General features: G+C 50.0%; 4 protein-coding genes across 4 annotated transcripts; 2 read left to right on the forward strand and 2 right to left on the reverse strand.

The window, feature by feature from the left end:
* Positions 1 to 818: 818 nt before the first annotated feature.
* On the reverse strand, positions 819 to 1,961 carry HOO65_060127 (uncharacterized protein; the record flags this gene model as incomplete). Its single annotated transcript, XM_071001062.1, has 1 exon — positions 819 to 1,961. The coding sequence occupies one exon, from the start codon at positions 1,959 to 1,961 to the stop codon at positions 819 to 821; it is 1,143 nt and encodes a 380-aa protein (XP_070857477.1).
* Positions 1,962 to 3,057: 1,096 nt separating this feature from the next.
* On the forward strand, positions 3,058 to 6,289 carry HOO65_060128 (Regulatory protein SWI6; the record flags this gene model as incomplete). The annotated part of the gene is made up of 3 exons (XM_071003652.1): positions 3,058 to 3,741; positions 3,900 to 5,613; positions 5,667 to 6,289. 3 exons carry the CDS (start codon positions 3,058 to 3,060, stop codon positions 6,287 to 6,289), a joined length of 3,021 nt encoding a protein of 1,006 aa, XP_070857478.1.
* Positions 6,290 to 7,223: 934 nt separating this feature from the next.
* Positions 7,224 to 9,542, reverse strand: HOO65_060129 (VAC1 protein; the record flags this gene model as incomplete). Its single annotated transcript, XM_071003726.1, has 3 exons — positions 7,224 to 8,083; positions 8,139 to 8,996; positions 9,260 to 9,542. 3 exons carry the CDS (start codon positions 9,540 to 9,542, stop codon positions 7,224 to 7,226), a joined length of 2,001 nt encoding a protein of 666 aa, XP_070857479.1.
* An 894-nt stretch (positions 9,543 to 10,436) lies between these two features.
* HOO65_060130 (ATP-dependent helicase hrq1) lies at positions 10,437 to 13,269 on the forward strand (the record flags this gene model as incomplete). The annotated part of the gene is made up of 2 exons (XM_071003674.1): positions 10,437 to 11,868; positions 12,014 to 13,269. 2 exons carry the CDS (start codon positions 10,437 to 10,439, stop codon positions 13,267 to 13,269), a joined length of 2,688 nt encoding a protein of 895 aa, XP_070857480.1.
* Positions 13,270 to 14,102: the final 833 nt, after the last annotated feature.

A 14,102-nucleotide genomic window follows, 5' to 3' on the forward strand; every position in this document is an offset into this window, starting at 1 on the left:
TTTCCTTCCCGAGTCCTTCTCTCCCTTCTTCGCCCGGAAGAGCCTGTGTTTGACGATGGGTTCTGCTGTATTTGGTCACAGTCGAGTCCAGGGCCTAATGAATAAACTATATTACTGAATCATCTGAATAGTTGCCATGCATAAATATACCTAAATGACTTATCTGATCAGGCGTACTGCTCACCATGTTTCATTTTATATAAACAAGCCACAACTATTCCCACTTAATCCTCAGCTGAACGCCAACTGTTGATTTGGTATAAAATACATAATGGTAGAGACCATCCCAGACGTCCGGAGCCATGCTATAGAAATTGGCCGACTGCAAGAAAGAGCCAAACGCCTCGGAGACAACTGAGCGGAAGCTTCTGGCCACTCCTACCTTTGATTCTCTAGACTTGCCTCAAACCCAGCAAGGCCTCGATTGCATTAAACCCGCCACCTCCACACGTCTAGCTCGCTACCTAGTCTTTCGTGAAAACGACAAAGCAGCACTCTAGTTGTACAGCTAATAGCACATGGCGTGTCAAGTATGGAATCTGCCTTCAGCACCTGCTTGTCCGACCTGCATACCCTAGGAAGGTCTGGGGCAAGAGGCTGCTAGCAGAGCTGACAAGTGCAATGGCGACGTGGAGATGGGTGGTGGGTAACCCGAGAGGATGACTCCAAAGCAGGATAATCTGAGCATCAGCTTTATGAAATTACTGGGGCTAGATTAATGGATTACTAAACTTGAATGGGCGTGGATAACGAGGTGCTCATGAAGTCGTAACAACAAGTGCTTTTTGCTGCGTTCCGCTAAATCAGTATGCTGCCGCTTAGGTTCGCTTTTTGACTTTAGGCGCAGCAAGGAAACTTTCAACGTAACGCTGCTTTTGATGGCCTGGAGGTAGACCAGTGATCTTGTCTACACCACTAAATAGGGCATCGTGCTTTGACGTTGCGTTCTTAAATTCTACTTGCACCTTACCCCAGGTAGTCGTACGCTCCAGGGTGACTGGATCAAGCTTTGATATAGATGCCGAGTTATATACGAAAAGGAAAATGCGCTGGAGATTCCGAGCCGTTAGAGGAGACCATCTTTCAACTCTCCAAGGAGAATCGTCTATCAAACCAGATCGCTTGATGAATGGCCGCGACTTCTGGCGCTCAACTAGAGCAGTCGAGGCCCTGATATCATTACCGAACTCCCATTCAGTCTCACGTTGGCCATTGAGTTTTGCAAGGTATCTCTGGTCAATGGCCCGGCGTGGGGTCACCTCGAGCGGCTTGCCATCGTCGATGCCGCAGGCTAGATCTCTTAATCGCGAAAATCGCGTCTCTGTCATAGGCGGAATGATCTTCTCCTTTGTCCGCCGCCACCACGCTGCCGTGCGGTATCTTTGACCATTTGCGCTGAGTGGGGTGCCCCAAATAGAAAGCTCAGGGACTACGTTGGTGGTGGGAGTTGCTTTTGTGATTGTGGCTTTAGGCCACATGACTTTGGGGACAGAACGCTGCTGATCCATTTGGGTCTTGATGTATTCAGTGAGTTTATTTAGAGGCCACTGGTTGAGGATGTGCGTGCGCTTAGGGCCAAACTGCCCGTTTTTGAACTTGAGCATCTCCCGCGTTAGCTGCTCTTCAACCTCTTCAGCATTGCGTGGACCATCCGGCCTCATAAAAGAATTGATCCGCCGAACGCGGTGCTCGCCAATGCGACCAAACGTTAGGAGGGCAATACGGTACATACGGTCGAGTTGGCCGGCGTTGGCTGCACGCATAGTACGCAGAGCTGAGTAGCCATCATCAATATGTTCATCGACACGGGTTTCACGGAATTGGTTGATGCGAAACTTGTGGAAAATCTGCCCACGCACGTACTGACGACAGGGTCGAGGCAGGTATGAGGCTTCACGAAGGAGGTGCCTGTAGAGGTGGAGTTTTTGGATTGGCTTTTGGAGTGGTATTTGGAAGGACATGGCAGGGGTGGGGTTGGAAGAAAAGTATGAGGTTTGGGGGTGCCGATCAGGAAAGACGAGCTGGCGGATTTACGTCCAATTGATAGGGGAAGGGACAAACGAGTGTCAAGGAGCGCTCAGTTCAAACTCTGTTAGCTCCTGGTGATGTGATAGCTTTATAACGGCCCTTGCTCGGGGACCCCTACCTAGGTGCAACGGTTACACAGAAAAAAACGTGAAGCAGGCGCCACAAAGTATCTTGTTTCATTTAGCCACACCAGAATTGTGGCGTCATGATCCTGAGTAGCTGAGTAGGTGAAGCGGGTGAAGGCGAGGCGCACTAAAAGACGCGTCACGCTAAGGGCAAAAGACACGCTTTGTTTTCTTCAGCCTCGCCAGTGCCACGAAAACGACACGTCTTGGTTTAATTGAATTTGCCATTTCAGAAAGACTCGAGCCTGATACTAGTGACTTTCTCCTCTACAAACTACGCTGCGAGCGAATCCTGTTACCAGGGCAAAGAAAGCGAGAAAACTCTCTCATCATTTATCGTCTTTTTTTCTTTTTTTTAGACGAGACATTTCCTCTGTCTTCATTTGCCCAAGCCTGCGATTTAACCCAAATATCAGGCTTTAATTGCTCACCTGCAAAGGCCTTTTATTCTCTTTACTTTCTTTTCAGTCTTTCTAGACGCCCATCGTTGCGCATTCATTTTTCTGGGCTCATTTCACTCGCTATCACTCACTTCCTTTGTTCATTTGAGCTTCGCGAAATACAAAAGCCGGACTTCTTTTTTTCTCTTCTGTCTTTGCCGTTGCCAGGTAATCAATCAGATTCCCCAAAATCAGGCCCAGCACTGAACGACTACATACTTAGTTACCACAGCTGCCAGACAGTCCCAATTCAGCCTCTTCGCCAGCTTAAAGGCCCTTTTGTTTTCTCCTTCCTTAGGCGTCGCTTTACTTTTTTGACTCTTGACAGGAGTTGTCATTGCTCCTATTTTCTTGTATATCCCTTGGGCTTATCGCTAGACCCTAATTCCTATTTCGTATCATCGCCACCAGCTACTTCTCCCAGCCAACTTGACTCTCGACAATCAAGCAATGCGCTTCTCTCAATGTCGATAGTAGTTACAGAAAACCCCCTTCCATCACCTACTACTACCGCTACTCTTGCGCAGCCGTTGTCTCTACTACCATCAAAGTCCGAAGGTATCGCACATCCATCAACAATTTCAACTCAGGCTGATTCAGCCCCTGCCATTTCGACCGCTTCGTCTTCGTCTACGATTGCCAAGCCACCTGCTTCGGCCTCCTCACCAGCCCCGGAGATGACCTCTAAGGTTACCGCTCTTGCCGCCACAGCCCTGGCAGCCTCAGCCTTAGTAGCGCCTTCATCACCAGCACCCTCAGTCTTGGTTGCAACACCTTCGCCAAACACTTCTATACCTGTAACTTCAGCACCCCCTTCAGCCTCGACTACCCTGCCATCTCAACCTTCTGTGACTCAATCGCAATCGCAATCGCAACCACTCCAACCAGCTACCGGCAATATACGCCCTGCTACAGCCCCAAAACAATCCTGTTCCTCGTCTTCCGGTCCCGTTCTCAAACTCATGGCGACTCCGGGTGCTTCTACTTCTCAACCTCAACTACCAACTAGTGCCTCTATTGCAAGACCCGCATCCCAGCCTAATAGTTTTGCGGTCTCCGTGACACAACCACCCTCCATGGCCAGCGCCGCGCAGCTCCGGTTAGCTAAAAACAACCCAGCGCAGATCGAGGCACCGTCAATATACTCGGTATGCGAACCCTTGAATAACTAATTGCCTACCTTGTCCACTACCTTCCCTCCTCCCCCCTCCCCTCCATCGTGCAAAGTATGTTTGCGTTCTTGTGGAATTGGCAATGCCAATAGACTAAACGAGACCCCGCTAACAAAATTCTCACTTTGTTCCAGGCTATTTATTCCGGTGTTGATGTCTATGAAATGGAGGTCAACAACATCGCCGTCATGCGTCGCCGAAATGATAGCTGGTTGAATGCAACCCAAATTCTCAAGGTTGCCAAGATCGACAAGGGAAAGCGCACCAAGATTCTCGAGAAGGAGATCCAGACTGGCGAGCACGAAAAGGTCCAAGGCGGCTATGGCAAATACCAAGGGACCTGGGTCAAGTTTGAACGCGGTCTCGATATCTGCCGACACTACGGCGTAGAAGAGATTCTGCGACCTCTCTTGACTCACGACATGGGCCAGGACGGCACTATTGCTGGCCGCGACGTCAACACACCCACAAAAGAACAAGCCATGGCAGCCCAGCGTAAGCGCATGTACAATCCCAGCACGGCAACAGACACCCGGCAAAACGGCGTTTCAGGCACCTTCTTCCGCAATATCTCATCCACGGCGTCACATGCAGTAGCGGCTATCAACAAGGCGCGTTTCGACTCTCCTGGCCCACGAAATCGATCCGGAACATCACTTTCTAGAGCCCCTAGCTTTACCCGACAATCATCAAAGTCCCAAGGGGGCGATGGATTCCCTACCAACTCGCAGCAAAGCTTTACTTCAGACTATGGCAGTGGGCACGACACACCATATTCCAGCCAGCAAATGACAATGTCTATGAGCATAGACATGCCAGAGCCACCACTCAAACGTGCTCGCTCGACTTTGACACCTGCTGATAGTTGTTCATATGGGGGACGAGATGTGAATCAGAGCCAGAATTTCCCCGTCTCCTCTATTGAAGCAGGCGAGTCTTTTTCTTATAGCAATGGCTCCTTCTCTAGTCAGTTTGACAGCCAGGATGGCTTCGGCCCTCTCCCTCCATTGCCATATGAAGCTTCACAAGAGGCAGATGACCGTAAAGCCCAGCTGCTTGGCCTCTTCCTTGACCACAATATTTCAGAACAGCAGATTGAAGAAAGCATCAAGGGCATGACACCTGTAGAGCTTGACATGTCTATTGATAATCACTGCCACACAGTTCTGCACTGGGCTGCTGCTCTATCACGCATGACTTTGCTCCGGGCTTTGATTCGCGCTGGTGCTAGTCCTTTTCGTGTAAACGCAGTTGGTCAAACTGCTTTAATGAGGGCATGCACCGTGACAAATTCCATGGAACTCAACACATTCCCCGAACTCCTTGACGTCTTAGGATGCACCCTTGAAATCAGAGACAACAAGGGCCGAACCGTGTTGCACCAGATTGCCGTTACCAGTGCTGTCAAAGGCCGTAATGCTGCTAGCCGCTACTACCTCGAGAGCCTCCTGGAATGGGTAGTTCGTCAAGGGAGTGTACCAAACAGCCAGGTCACACAATCCAATGGCATCATACCTAATGGATCGCAGCAACCGCCCAAGATGGGTCTTGCCAGGTTCATGTCTGAAATTGTCAATGCCCAAGACAACTCAGGCGACAGCGCCCTGAACATCGCAGCCAAGAACGGTAACAGAAGCGTGATTTCACAGTTGCTGGAAGTTGGGGCCGATCCCAACATTCCAAACAGATCAGGCTTGCGGCCTATTGACTTTGGGATTGGTGGTGATGCTAGTGATGTTGCTGCTAATGGCAACGGGGGGTCTGGTGTTATGGTTGCAGGCAACACCAAATCAACGGCATTGCTTGGCTCACAAAAGAGCACTCAGAGCAATGACGAGATTATGAGCTGTAAGTATTATCTCCCACGCCTGTCTGCGAAACCTTCTCTAACAGCTAAACAGCTATTTCACTTATCCTTAACGAAGCCACTAGTGATTTCCACAAGGAAATCAAGTCCAAGCAAGCATCTGTAGACAGCTTACACAAAGAAATCCGCACAGCGTCATCCAATCTCTGCGATGCACGGCGCAAACTTGACGCCATCCAAGAAAAGGTCCGCAAGCAAACCCATGCACGCCAGCAAATTGCCAATCTCATGCACGCCAGCGAGGATGAACAATTTCGCTCTGCGCGCGACTCTGCCCTGGCTGCCGGGCGAAGTGATCCTATCTCATCATGGGAAGCTCAAATCAGCAGCACAATAACCCAGGCATCTGATTCAGATGCCAACTCCGCTGCTGCCGCTGCAAGTCTCCCATCTTCTACTGTGCTCAAGACGCGTATCAAGGCCTTAACGGAGCGCAAGGAGGTCATGCGGAAGATGGTCTTGGCGCTTAAAGGTCGTAGCAAGGAGACCGAGGTCAAATATCGCAAAGTGGTGTCGCTCTGCACGGGCGTGCCGGTGGACGATGTTGACTCGGTAGTAGAGGGTCTCTTGCGTGCAGTGGAGAGTGAGAAGGCAGAGCTAGAACTAGGACGCGTGAGGAGGTTCCTAGGTGGTGTTGAGGAAGGCGCTGTGCGATGAGCTGTTTGGAAGATGGGTTTCTTCCTTTTATTTTCTTTTCATGTCCCTCGCTTCTTTCTCTTGCGCTCGTCTATATGTATGTCGTCCTGGTCAACATGCGGAGCCAGGCTGTCTACGTTGTCTTCAAGGATGCTGGATAGCATTTCTGTTTGTTCTCTTTGCCTGATTACTACTACGCCTTCTTCTTTTTTTTTTCCTTTGTCTTGAGGCTTTTAAGCCACATCTCGTCCCCGAGTTTCCTGTTTCTTTTTTTTTTTTTTTTCTCTCCTTCTTTGGTCGATTTTACTTATTCTTCTCTTGTTCCTTTGCTTTCTCGCCTTTCTTTACACGACGCATTTCCTTTGTTACGCGGTTTCATAGCTTCTCTTTTTTTTTTTGGAGTCTTTCATCTTTTCTTCTGGTTTGGCGTGAATATATAATCTCAACACGATGACGTCGTTGATGCCCACTGTGACCCTCAAAGATAGCTAGCTAGCGGCATTGTAGTGAAGATGTCATGATAGATGGGCAAAACGAACGCGCCAAGCTTTCTATATAACTGTTTGAATAAATCTTGATGGGGGAGGAGGAGGGGTGGCGGTCGAAGAGAAAGAATCATCAAAATGAACGCCATGTAGAGCAAATCAAAATAATAAATAATAAAAGTATGAAAAAAAGAAATAACAAACCAAGACAAAGACAAAGGCCCGCTATTGAGAACTTCCGAACAAGATCAACAAGTGCCAAACGCCATGCAAAACAAAAGGAAGAAAAAAAAAAGGAACCAGAGAAGAAAAAGCAAGTAGTCAGATAGCCTCTCGGAACCATGCCCGCCACTGTAAAAGAAAACACAAAAATAAGGCTTACAACCCAAAAAGAAAAATATACAAGGCCAATCCAAGCTCCGATATTGGAAAGAGGAGATGGGTTCCAAGAAAAAAAAGCTCCCGTTCCCCTAAGCCTCACCCATGGCATACAGGCCGTGCCATCGCTCCTCAACATTGCCCACACGTGCTTTCGCATGCGCAATCTCGGCATCCAGCTCCTCGACATTCCTTGTCAGAGCACTGACCTCCTCGAACCGTCGTCCACCATGCGCCGAGTCAATCATCTGCTGCACCATAAAGCGCTGCTCCTCGAGGACAATCAGCTTCTCGCGCACTTGCCGTTCCTCTATTTCCAACATTGACATAGCTGTGCTAGTTTCCGAAGCCTGACTAGCTGTTTCCGAGGCCTCGGCATGGCGCAATGGAGAAAGTCCTGAGTTTGACCGGCCACGATGATGGTGATGGTGTGGGTGGGAGAGGTGGTTTTTACTTGAGGGAGTACCAGGCTGGCTTTTGGACGAGCTGTGGCGGAGAATATTGGGCACGGATTTCAACGTGAGCATGTGTGTGTGCAAAAACGCCGAGGCTGCCGCATATATAGCCTTCTGCAAGCGTAGTTGTGTTGCAGATTCAGTCCGCAAGTCTCGCAGTCTGCGTGCTGCGGCATCATACTTGGTGAAGCTATCAATCAAGCGTCGTCGTATCTTGCCTGCTTCTTTTATCTGAGCATGGGAGGGCAACGTAGCGACCTGCAATGAGGACGGGTTGTCAGTCTGTAGAGCAACAAGGCTCTTTTGAAATCGTGGAATTAACTGGCGTATGCCGCGTTCAAATTGCTTTAGAGTATCGTAAGCCCGTTGATCTGGGGGCTGGTGTGCTATAGAGGCAATAAAGTCGCGCTTAGAAAAAAGTGTGTGGATACAGTCGCGACACATGCGTATATCGACGGGGATATTGGCCTGTCCAGGCTTTTCTGAGGCTTCTAGGGCTGGATTATTAGTAGTTAGCAAATGAGTGACAACAGGTGTTCGTGGGTAACGTACGGCTTTCTACGTTCAGCCCTATTTCGGATGAACAACTCGTCTGGGCGTCAGCGCAAACCACCTTGCCGCACATGCGACAGTGATGCCTACGAAAGGTCCACGATCCAAACTCTTGCTGGCAAAATGGACATCTAGCTACAGCTGCATCGTCTTCCCATGTCACTATAGACTGTTCCAAGTTTTTGCGCTGGTTCTTCTGCGTTAGAATCCCTGCTGAACCAACAAAGGCAGCAGGCTGTTGTTCCTCTGGTGGAGCCGCTAGTAGCCTGGTGAGTTTAGTAAGTCGCTTTTCAAGACGCGTAACATCAAGGTTTTGCCGCTCTGTTCGTTTGGTGCGTATGGAAACAAAAAGATCGGTATGATCTATGAGGGCACCATGGTGGTCGTTATAGCCTTCGCGGGACTTGTAACACGTCTCGCATACACGTGCCCATACTCCCCGTACAGGCTCATGGACAGCTGATCTTGACAGTTTCATTTGGTACATCGTGTGGGCCTCGCAGAATAGACGGCCACATTTGCGGCAGTTTACTGGCGCATTCAGTGGGCCGAGACGTTGCTCACATGTAGGATCCGTGCAGTAGTCGTTGCTTGTCTGGCGCTGCCAATGGCTACGACTTATCATCTCATCGGGCTCAGCAGTGGTCTCTGGAAATTTGATGACGGGGCCAGCGGTGGAAGGAGGGGCGGATTCATTAGATTCAAAGACATCAAGGCCACGAAGCTTTTGGTTGATTAGTGAGAGAGGCTGGAAACGCTTGGCTTTAGAGACCTGTTTATCGAACCAGGTGCGCACTTCGTCCTGAGCAACGGCTGGAAGCTCTTGGTGTTCATCATCAATATGGCTATGGGAAGCGACTGTTAGTACATGCATACAGTGTTCGTAGTATGTACAATAGACCTGGACCGTCTCATCTCTATCAAGGGAGGGTCGGATAGAGGGTGTCATACCGGTTTAGTTGGAGCAAGGTGAGCTATAAAAAGAAAATGGGTTAGATTACAAGTCAGCGGCCCCCTTGGCAGACAGTGTAGACAATATACCGACAGTCGACGTACCATTTCCTCGTTGCATATTGGACACACCAACATAGAATCCGTCTTTGTTTGGGAAGATGCCTCACCAACACTAATGTTGGCCAGAAGATCATGCGAGTTATCTGCCAACAAGGCCGAAGGCGTGGGTGAGGATGCTGAAAAGGAGCTCTCGGACATTGCATCGAAGCCAGCAAGTGCAGCTGCCGATGCTGCCGACCGACGTATGGCTACACCGCCGCCATTGGATATCGAGGGGCTTGGGGATGTGGCAGCCAAAGATGCAGCAGGCGAGGGAGAAGGAGGAAGTGGCGGACCGAGAGCGCGGCCGTTACCCAAAATGCGGCCTCCGCCTAACTTACGCCCAGACATTGATAGAAGCTGGGCATAAGGAGGGAGCGGCCCCTATAAAAGCTCGAAACACTGGGATTCCAGGCTCAACGGCGAGGTGAAGTTGTATTGGCGCAGACTATAACTCGCGATTGGGGGGGGGGGGGGCGAAGAAAGAGAGCAAGAGCAAGAGTTTAACGCTTTAGGGTCGCTAGCGATGAAAGTTTGACGGTGGGCTCGAGGTACTAATGTAACAATTAAGGCGAGGCTGACGTTGGAAGAAGGTCGGGGCTATCACGAGATTCGGTAAGCGGTAAAATGGCTTTTTTTGGTGTTGGCTTCGTTTGTGCTAGCAAGAAAGGGAAGGAGGGCTGAGGTGAATTTCAGCTGCAGAGCAAGTAGGTACCTGCACACTATATGTGGGTGTGTCAATACTTATCCACCGTGCACCAAGTTATTTAGTTTTCTTAATATTCACTTCAGTACGGATACGTAAGTGCCTAGCTACTTACAACACTCTGCGGAATCCCCATCAATGAGCTAGCGCTAGCTAAGCCCAGTCTGGGGCTTAATGAGCTGGAGCACTCAGCAATACCAAGGTACAGGAAAATGTATCGTCTTAGCATACTAATTTCAAGTCACTTCTTATCGCTCCAGTGGGGCCGGGGGCGTTGCTTGGCTGGATCCTATCTTATCGCCCTTGTAGTAGAATTATTCTCGCGCTATCCCTGTTTCATCTCATATTTGCACAGGGTGACACAAGGTCATTGTGCAATGTCCCAACCCTATCAACCCTAAGTATATCACCTGACTACGTGTCAACTCCACATCCAGAATCGCGACAGACGTGGTGAACACGTCTGGAACCAATGACCTCATAAATTTACATTATTCTACGTTCCGTCACATCGCTTTCAAAGACTTAGCAAACTCACCATGGATGAGCCATCTACAACTTGTGATAAAAAGAGAAAGTCTAGTGATACTAAGCACCGTAAGCGACCCACCAAAAAGCAGGCGCAATGTTCTAAGGAACCAACAACTCCGGGCTCTAGTTGTGGACAAGGTGATGTCGAATGGCCAGAACTCTTCAAGGAAGTGGAAAAGCTTCACCGCGCTCTTAACACAATATTTACCTTTTGCAGTGCTCGCAAGCACATGCCGACTACATTTGATATTATCAAGAGCACTGTTGAAGCAAACCTGCGCCGGCCAATCACGATTGCGGAAGTCGCACAAGTTGTGGCTATCCAGCCGGAGCGCTTCCAGTTTGAATATGTCAACGAGACGATGCTGCGACCATTAGACCTGGATCCATTTGTCGCAAGGCTGGGTGCCGCGGAGAATGCGAGCCGTGGGCGGTGGATTCGGGCGGATGGTGCCGACAAAGATTATCTGGACCGAAAGCCGGTTTTAGCACCGGGCGAGGCAACCTATGTTCTCTACTTTGAATTTGTTGATACGCCAGCAAAGGAAAAGTCGGAAATGACAATAGATCACGAGGCTGTTAGTGGCTCGTCGTCGTCTTCAGCTGCGAGGCCCCAACGGCGGCTCAAAGACGACGGAAAGCCGGGGACGATGAACCATAAGCACCTGGCAAAGCTCATCAGCCGGAGGAATGAGTTATTCACAAAGGCAGTCAGTATTTTCATTGACAAACACACTCGCCAGGGCGACGACCCGGTAGAAGCTTTACAAAGAGAGAGTCGGAATTACATCCCTAGGCCACCAGAACCAGCGACTTTGAAGCCAAAAAGCGAGTACCAGGATACCATACCCGCTAAAATCCCGACAGATCGCAATTCCTTTGCCGAAATAATCAGAGAGCTCAAGGCTAGCTCATGGTACCTTGATCAGATTATGCCGGACGGTCACTTTACGACAATGCCCAAAGAACCCGAGTACGGAGACTTGGAGTTCCTGCTTAGCCAAACCCTAGTTGATGCTATCTATAACGCGCGGGGCATCACGCAGTTTTATTCTCACCAGGCCCAGGCACTGAACGCTCTACACTCAGGCCACAATGTGGTAGTCTCAACCTCGACTAGTTCCGGAAAATCCCTAATCTATCAGCTGCCAGTTCTGTACGACCTGGAAAAAGACCTTGAGACACGGGCGTTTTATATATTCCCTACGAAGGCCTTGGCGCAAGACCAACGCAAAAGTCTGGCTCAGACGCTAAGCTTCATGGCAGGCCTGGAGCATACAGTGGTTGACACCTTTGATGGTGATACGGCACGTCATGTACGCGATGACATCCGCGAGAATGCCAACGTCATCTTTACGAACCCCGATATGCTGCATGTCTCCATCTTGCCACAGCATCAAAGCTGGGGTCACGTGTTGAAGCACTTGCGCTACGTAGTTGGTGAGTTGTGTGGTATCTGCGTGCATAACTATTGGAGGGTGGGGGTTTTTTTTTTACCCGGGACGGATAGTCAAGACGAAAGAAAAAACACAGCCATAATTAGGCCTGTAACTAACCATGGCTGACCTTTTCTATGCGAGTACAGTGGACGAGTTGCACTACTACGACGGGCAAATGGGCGCACATATGGCCTTTATTATGCGCCGCTTACGACGAATATGCGCCCTGCACGGCAATACTAGCGTCAAGTTTATCTCTTGTTCAGCCACTGTTTCTAATCCAGTGCAGCATTTTCAGCGTATTTTTGGCCTTTGCGATGTAACCTTGGTATCGCAAGACGGCTCTCCAGAACCGCTGCGGCACCATCTTCTCTGGAACACTGCAAGTCCAGCTCTTGCAGCTGCTGGGGCTGAAGACCCCTCCCATGTCTTGGGCGAAGTGGCTCGGGTATTCTGTGCACTTCTCTTGCGAGGGGTACGCCTGCTTGTGTTTTGCAAGATGCGTAGCCAATGCGAACAGCTCCTTAATGCCGTCCAGAATGAGCTTATGAATCTTGGGCGGGCGGAGTGTATGGCACTGGTCATGGGTTATCGTGGGGGCTATATGGTGCAGGATCGACGGCGTATTGAGGCCGACATGTTTTCTGGTCGACTCCGCGGCATTATCGCGACATCGGCACTAGAGCTTGGCGTCGATATGGGCTCATTAGACTGTGTTATTAGCTGGGGCTTTCCACACAGCTTGGCAAATCTCAGGCAGCAGTTTGGACGTGCAGGGCGCCGTGCACATAGTGGGATGGATGCACTGGCCATTCTAGTGGGTGATCGCACAGCAGAAGACCAGCACTATATGGAAAACGCAGCAGAGCTGCAGATGCCGGTGACAGCCGAGCTATGGAGCGATTTGGGCAACAGGGAAATTTTCGAGGGCCATCTGAACTGTGCTGCGTTCGAGGAGCCTGTGGACATTGCAGGGGACATTGTCTATTTTGGGAAAGATCTTCCCGTTGTTTTGGCATCATCCTCCCCTGTGGATGGAGATTGGGATAGCAATGGGAATAAAGATTGGGAGGATAAGGAGGACAAGGCCTGTGGCTGTCCACGCCCCCGTCCATGTCCGTTGGCCGAAGATGGTAAAGTTCGGGGAAAGTTCCACCCGCGGCAAGTATTTTGGCCGTATCCAGCGAAACGCGTGTCAATCCGGGCGATTGAAGAAGATATGGTCTCAGTGGTCGATCTGACCAATGGTAGATTTGTGGTGCTAGAGGAGATGGAGTTATCGCGAGCGACTTTTGCGCTGTTTGCGGGGGCAGTTTATCTCCATCAAGGCCAAGCATATACGGTCAAGGAGTACAATGCCAAGGAACGCATTGCCAAGGTGGAGTACGTGAAAACAAGGTAGGCGGCAGTAGATGGGAGATGGAGAAGTGACAAGAACGGAAAAATTAGAGAGAATTGAGGCTCGGATTAAGGTTTGAGGGGGTAGGAGGCATGTTGCTGGAGTTTACGGAGCGGAAATAGGCGGGCCGGAGATAAGAAAAGGCGGGCGGAACTTTGAGCTGTTTTGAGTTTGGAGGGGCGGACAGCCACAGGAATGCGGTCGAGGCAAAAGCCAAACAGGAGGGAATAGGAAAGAGCCAGATGGAGACAGATAAGGATAGAGGGGGGGGTTAAGGGATCGGGAGAGGCAATGATATGCTGTGCTATGAATAAGAAAAAGGAGCCAAGAGGACTTTGTTCTTGTTGCATTTTCGGGGCCGCCTAATTTGGGGTATCACGAGTTAGAGCTAGGGAAGCGAGACCAGCGAGTCTAGAAGCTAGGAAAAGGGTAAAGGGGAGGGGAGGGGGAAGACGAAGGCGATGGGGGGGGGGAGCGAAACAGAGGTGCCAGAGACGAAGGCGAGACAAAGCGGATAGAAATGTGGCCGAGATGTAACAAGGACAAGGGCCAGCAGCCACAAGGAAATGAAGATTACAAGTGAAAGGCCGTAAAGAGGAGGAGAGGAGGGGTGGAAACAGAAAAAAACACGAAGTTTATGCGGGTGTCTACTAGGAAGGCAGGTTTCCACCGTCGCTGTATAATTGGGCGTTCTTATGCGCACGTAGGCAGACCAGAATATGCAGAAGATGATAGACAAGCATTTTGGGGGGGGGGGGGGGGAAGGGGGAGAAGAGACAAGCACTGTTGCATGTATTGATATGCCTAGATGTACCTAATCTAAACACCCATATTCA

Source organism: Ceratocystis lukuohia (genome assembly GCF_044167205.1).
Source record: "Ceratocystis lukuohia strain C4212 chromosome Unknown Supercontig6_pilon, whole genome shotgun sequence".
Classification (NCBI taxonomy): domain Eukaryota; kingdom Fungi; phylum Ascomycota; class Sordariomycetes; order Microascales; family Ceratocystidaceae; genus Ceratocystis; species Ceratocystis lukuohia.